The 7,009-nt window shown below is 36.6% G+C and overlaps 1 protein-coding gene across 1 annotated transcript; it reads right to left on the bottom strand.

Moving 5' to 3' along the window:
* Nucleotides 1-1,350: 1,350 nt before the first annotated feature.
* LOC126701121 (uncharacterized) lies at nt 1,351-2,656 on the bottom strand. Its single transcript, XM_050399255.1, has 3 exons — nt 2,441-2,656; nt 2,133-2,282; nt 1,351-1,974 (listed from the first exon to the last, which is right to left on the bottom strand). The coding sequence occupies exons 1-3, from the start codon at nt 2,654-2,656 to the stop codon at nt 1,351-1,353; spliced, it is 990 nt and encodes a 329-aa protein (XP_050255212.1).
* Between the last annotated feature and the right edge of the window lie 4,353 nt (nt 2,657-7,009).

Genomic DNA, 7,009 nt, shown 5'->3' with positions numbered 1-7,009 from the left:
CCACCATGTGCATTCTCTTTTTTTCACTTGTGAAGCCCCATAGAAAATCCCAATTAACTTTATCTAATTTTTCACATATATGGACTGGTAAAGCCACCTCTTGCATCACATAATTTGGGATGGCTAACATCACAGACTTAATCAACACCGTCCGACCAGCAAAGGAGAGGTATTTAGCCCTCCACCTCGCCAGTTTGCTCATGACCTTCTCCACTATAAATTTGTAAGGATTCCTCGCAGCCCCTCTATGCCTTATCGGGAAGCCCAGGTACTTCCCAATGTCACGAGTCTCCCATATGCCCAATTTATCACAAACTTCCTCCTTCAAGCTTTCATTAACATTTGGAGAAAAATATATACGGGACTTTTTTGAGCTCATTTTTTGCCCGGATTCTGCACAAAGTTTCTCAAGCACTTCTAATATTGCTTCACAAGCAGCGAGATCAACCTTGCAAAATAAAATGATATCATCCGCGAAAAGAAAGGGTATCCCTGTCTAATGCCCCTCGTAGGCTCAAAAGGCTCTAAGGCACCCCCACTCACCAAGATGGTTGTTTTAGGAGATGTAATACAGCTCATAATAATCTTAAGGATTTTTGGGGGAAACTGAAAAGCTTGCAAAACTCTATAGATGAAGCTCCATTCCAATCTATCATAAGCTTTTTCTAAATCCAGCTTTATTGCCATAAAGCCTATTCTTCCCTTTTTTTTATCCAAGGCATGGAAAAGTTCTTGAGCAATAAGAACATTATCTGTACCTCTTCGACCAGGCACAAAGGCAATCTGCACAGGCGAGATCAAGTTACTAAGATAAGGTCTAATACATGCCACAATGATCTTCGAAACCACTTTGTAAACTGAGTTACATAAGCTGATGGGCCTGTAATTACTCAAAGATTCTGGATTTTGACATTTAGGAATCAATGAAATCAGTGTCTCATTTAGATAACTCGACACCATTCCATGTTCAAAAATTCTTTTAATTTCCTCACAAACAGAGCTTCTAACCTCTAACCAGAAATGTTGGTAGAACCCCGCATGAAGGCCATCGAGTCCAGGAGCCTTAAAAGGCTTAAGGGCCCAAAGTCCAGATTTGATCTCCTCCATACTGAGTTCACAATCTATCTTTGCTCTATCCTCTGATGTAAGAAAACAGCAAGAGAAAGTTGAGACATCCGAGGTCCTAGCTGAAAGCGTCAGCTTCGTGGTATACAAGCTTTTAAACCCATTCCTGATATACTCCTTTACCTCGTTTTCCTCCGTAAGCCAATTCCCTACAGTGTCCTTGATACATCTTATTTTATTTCTATGACGTCTCACAACTGTGGAGACATGAAAAAAGGACGTGTTTCAGTCCCCAAAAGTGGCTGTATTAAGTCTGAACTTAAGAGCCCAAAACTCCTCTTCTTGCATGAGAATTAGAGAGTACTCTGACACAAGCTGATTTTCTAGGTCCATCAAAAAATCACAAGGGTTATCAGCAAGGGCTTTCTGCACACCGTTCAGTCTTGCCAACACTCTCCTTTTTTTTGCAAAGAGATTCCCAAAAACTTCCACATTCCATTTTTTTGCTTTATCTATAAAATCTGAAGTTGCTATATGTAATGCTCTATCCTCAGCCCAGGCTTGCTGCACTACTCTTGGGAAATCCGGATGAAGCAGCCACATCGTTTGGAATCGGAAAGGCTTGTTTAGATGATTGGCACTAGATTTACATAATTTGATAAGCACCGAGCAATGATCCAAGAAAATTCTAAGTAAATGGGTTACTACAGCTTCTGGGTAAAGGATCCTCCACATTGGGTTGGCAAAGCACCTATCAATTCTTTCCAAAATAAGGCTTGAGATGGGCCTACGATTCGTCCACGTGTATTTAGGTCCCGCAAAACCCAAGTCTATCATATTACACTCATCTAAGCACCCCTTGAACTCTAGAGCTCTATTAAGGTTTACTTGATTTCCCCCAAACTTATCCTCTCCACACAGAACTTCGTTAAAGTCTCCCAACATGAGCCAAGGTAATTTATGGAGGGAGCCACAATTTTTAAATTATCCCATAAAATTCTTCTTTCAGCTAACCGAGGACTAGCATAAATTGCAAACATAAGCCAGATTAGATTAGTAGAACGCACCTTAATAGAAGTATGAATCTCCTGCTTAGTAGTTGAAAGGGGAGAAACATCCACATCTTCCATTCTCCAGAGTATCCACAATCCCCCGGCGTAGCCGATTGTATCCGTGGTAATGTAACTGTCAAATGGCAAGCCTTCAATAATTTTATCCTCTCCACACAGAACTTCGTTAAAGTCTCCCAACATGAGCCAAGGTAATTTATGGAGGGAGCCACAATTTTTAAATTATCCCATAAAATTCTTCTTTCAGCTAATCGAGGACTAGCATAAATTGCAGACATAAGCCAGATTAGATTAGTAGAACGCACCTTAATAAAAGTATGAATCTCCTGCTTAGTAGTTGAAAGGGGAGAAACATCCACATCTTCCGTTCTCCAGAGTATCCACAGTCCCCCGGCGTAGCCGATTGTATCCGTGGTAATGTAACTGTCAAATGGCAAGCCTTCAATAATTTTTCCGGCTCTGTCTCCACCGACCCTCGTCTCCGTCACAACCAAAATAGAAGGGCGATGATTAATAGCCATTTCAAAAATTCTTCTTTTGAAATCAACATTATATAATTTTCAATGTTTTTGTCCAACTACTATTTGTATTATTATAATAATAATATTATAGGTATTTTTGTTTAGAAACATATTAGTATTTAGTGATGTTAATTAATTTTATATAGGGTTACAACTTAATTTTATATATATATATATATAATTCTCATAGTTTTTGTCCAAATACTATTTTTATTATTATAATAATAATATTATTATAGGTGTTTTTGTTTAGAAACATATTAGTATTTAATGATATTAATTAATTTTATACTGAGCTACAACTTAATTATATATATATAATTCTCAAAGTTTTTGTCCAACTACTTATAATAATAATATTATTATTATAGGTGTTTTTGTTTAGAAACATATTATATTAGTATTTGAGGCTCAAAAAAATATATTATATTAATATTTAATGATATTAATTAATTTTATATTGGCTACAACTTAATTTGTGCTAATTTAAATTGGATTGAGATGGGCTTAAAACCCCCCCAAGCCCAAACGCAACATACATTACAACTCTATTTCGTTTTTCTTTTTCCTTTTTTTCCTCCCTCTCCTTACCTGTCAAAGAACACGTGTCTTGTCAACTCAAATTAATTTTTTTTTTTTTTTCATCCCAATGCTCTTCTACTCTCTCAGCCTCTCCTTCCTTCTCCACTGCTTGTTGTTCACATTTTGTTATTTCAATTTCTTCTTTTCCACCATCCTCTTTCTCCTTCTTTTGTTTTTTAGAGCTAGCAAGTGTACCAAGTTCTTGCTTTCCTTGTCTAACACCACCTTCAATGTCATCCTCTGCATTTTTGTTGCAGAACAATTTGGTCAGTTCATATTTATAAATATTTTATATCATTTTTTCCTATCTGTTACTTCCATCTCTCTTCCTAATTTTTCTTTTGTTTTTGGTGAAATCCTTATTTTTCACTCTCTCACTATGTTATAATTTCAATATGGAACAAGTATTTCGGCCGATATACTGATTTAGGCCAAAATATGCCGGAATTTAAAGCAAGACGGAACTGAGGGGTTGCACCGAATTACACACTGGAACAAAATATTATGGTCATTCCGGCCAGAATGACACGGAATTCAAAACCTTGGTCTAGACCATCAAAACGAGCATAGACGTCTCAGAACTAAGAGTCAATTTGAGAGAAACCAAAAGCAATTTGGAGAGAGAGTTCTTCAAACATATCTTGAATGTCGAACACCCCAAAAGGAGGCAGAGCCCCTTCTTCAACCATACGTTCAATCTCTTCATTAAGGCCTACATCAACACCACCGGATCCAGGAGAAGGACGTTGACTATATGTTCCTTTTTCTCTAGAGGAACTCTTTTCTTTGGCGGTGCCTTTCTCAATTTGTGCATGAATTCGAGTACGGGTTGATGAATTTATGGGGCCAAACCTATATAGGGAAGTATACGACTCCGGTCGAGGAACACTGAAATGATCACAAATCTCCATCACAGAAGAAGGGAATGGAAGACCATTTCTAGATGACTTTCAAACACTTTGCTGATGAACATAGTGATAGATGTGATAGCAAATGTCGATCGTGTTGCCCTTGAGAAGATCATAAAGAAAGCGAGCATGACCATTGTTGATATTGGTGAGGTGATCAATTGGATAAAAGTTGGCATCCAAAATATTTAGAAGACCTTTATTTTCAATGGAAAACCTGCTTGTAGTCATAGAGGAGACTCCAAGATGGTAATGAGCCCCCAAGAATCTTGCTACAATTTCTAATCCCAGAGTTCGACAACTTTCATACGACTATGTGTCAATCCAAGGACTAAGGGCGATACTGGTGATATTTGATCCCGGGTAGTGAGTTTGAAGCGAACACCCCTAACAAAGCATTTCACACATTCTTCGGAACTTATGAGGTTTGTATAGAACTCCCGAATAATTTATTTGATAAGAGACTCATTGAAAGATGAGAAAATTGGTTCCCATCCTCAATCCCTCAGAGTAGTAAAAATGGAAGTGCCATTGAAGGATCTGACATCTACCACAAGCTCTACAACTATTGGAGCAGATTTGAAGATTTACAAGTATGCCTGATAAGCTTCTTCAATAACAAAGATTTTAGGATTAAAGTTAGACAACTTACATCTCTTGGAGGATGTTTTTGCTTTAGCTTTGGAGGATGATGATTTTGGAGCCACTGCAAAACAAATACCACAACACCAACAAAGTGTTTAGGAAGAGGAAAATCCGTACTATATCATTGTATATTTTATATTGATAGTAGAGAGTGCAAACAATTGAAAGTTACATCATTTTACAATTTTTCTATATAAACATGATGAAGTTTTTATTTATAAAAAAAAAAGAAAAAAAGAAAAAAAGAAGAAGAGAGAATAGAAAAGAGTTAAAAGGGGTGGGGGGGGTGGGGGGTGGAGACTTAAGGGAAGCAAAAGAACAAGCCAAATTTGGAGTTGATGCATTTTTCAATTATAGAAATATACTTAGGAGTGTGATGAGATTTATGCATATGTGGGGGTGTTAATTTTTTTGTGCTATATCTCGTCACACTCCTAGGTATTTCTATGAATGGAAAAAGCATCAACCCCAAAATTGGATGAAATGAAAGTATTCTCATTAAAAAAAAAAAAAAAAAAAAAAAAAGGCTTTTGAGCTTATGCTACACTTAAATCAACTAAATTTCTAATTTCTACATTGATCCATCAACTTCTTAATAATAGTTTTGGGAGGGGGGGGGGGGGGAACTCTGATTCGACCCAAAGACCAAAGCCTAAGAGGTAAATTCAAGGAACATGCTCAGCTCAAGGTATGATTATAGATGAAATGGCCTATTGGTGGAAAGGAACCAGCTAGGCTTACAACCATGGAGATCCGGGACAGCAACCTTCCCAAGAATCATAGCCGAGGTAACCCCTCTAACCCTTCTTTCCGAGGTCACTAAGGTACCTAAGATAGCAACTTCCTCCCTCATGTAGGACCACCCATCTCCTACATCTTTTCCGAAGGACACGACAAAGAAAATACAGAACCCAATGAAACAGTCACCTCCACATTAATGAGATCTCTTACCTAATGTCAACCACATTAAATGCTGAATGATTGGTCTAAGTAGTGAAAACGCCCCTAAAAGTTCTTCTTCATGATCAAGAAATGGCAGGGCAGCGTGCTAATTGGACAAGTATCCTCCAAATCCAGCTGGGAGCTCGACAGCTAGAGGATGATGGAAATTGCTATAAAAGGAGGAGGAGGGTAATAGGAGAGGGGATTCAGAAAAAATAGAGAGAGAAAGTCTGAGGAAGAACTAGAGAGAGAGTGAGAGTATTTTCTTATACATTTGTTCCTTTGATTCTTTCCTCTATACTTTGGGAACATTGTTTCTATATATATGAAAGCTTAATTCTGCTTATTTCTATTTCTAATTATCTGCTTGATCTTCCCACTGTGTATCTCTTCCCCATTTTTTAGAAATTTGTTGTGTAAATCAAGAACATTTGTGCCTGAGTTAGCTTAGAGTGTTTTTGACGCCCACAATAGTTTTCATTAATATTTTCACATGCATTTTTTAAGTAGTTTTATAATTTCAATTTCATTATACATTTTCACTTGATGTAAATTTCTAAGATTTATTATGATGGTTTAAACAAAGATAATTTTTTTTTTAGAGTTTTAATCTATTGCATCCACTCCTAATAATATAGTTCTTTATCATCAAACTAAGACATCAATTAGTTTGTGGTGTAAGTAGAGTTTAGACTCCATATCTCTTATTCAACTATAAAAGACTTTACAAGATCTCTTAAACTAACTAGAACCCACTAAACAAAGATAATTTATCTAGATGCGCCTAAAAAGGATCTTTTTTTTCTTTTTCTTTTTCTTTTTATAGGAAAAAAGGCCCTTTCTTATTTGGGATTATATTGAAATTTTTCATTAATATAAACTTGAGGCTTTTTCATTTGTTCAATGGCGTTACAAGTGATATTAACAAAACACAAATAAGAGCATTTGTAGCAGTGGAACTAAATAGCTATAATGCTATTTTAGCTCCACCATTATACCAAAAACGGCCCAGCAGCAGTGGAGGCATAGGTATAAATTTTAGTTGAACTACTTTAGTGCACATCTATCTTTAGATGTGCACTGTAGCAGACATCTTAAAAAAAAAATTAATTGTTTATTCACCCCTGTATTAAAATAATACTGCTTTGGTTATTTTTTTCATTTTTTTTTATCTCACCATCCTCTCTCTCAGTCAATCTCAAGCTCCCATCTGAAGCTCTCAAGCTCTCATCTCTCATCTCTCAGTTTATCTCAAGCTCTCATCTCTCATCTATTA

This window comes from Quercus robur, chromosome 9 (assembly GCF_932294415.1).
Source record: "Quercus robur chromosome 9, dhQueRobu3.1, whole genome shotgun sequence".
NCBI classification, from domain to species: Eukaryota; Viridiplantae; Streptophyta; class Magnoliopsida; order Fagales; family Fagaceae; genus Quercus; species Quercus robur.
This window is presented reverse-complemented; position numbering and strand designations above follow the sequence as displayed.

Bases quoted from the DNA above. Each gene is read 5' to 3' on its own strand.
- LOC126701121 (XM_050399255.1), bottom strand. From the start codon at position 2,656: ATGGCTATTAATCATCGCCCTTCTATTTTGGTTGTGACGGAGACGAGG. The intron at 2,283-2,440 runs GTGCGTTCTACT...CTGTGTGGAGAG, and splicing joins AGATTCATACTTTTATTAAG to GATAAAATTATTGAAGGCTT. The intron at 1,975-2,132 runs GTGCGTTCTACT...CTGTGTGGAGAG, and splicing joins AGATTCATACTTCTATTAAG to GATAAGTTTGGGGGAAATCA.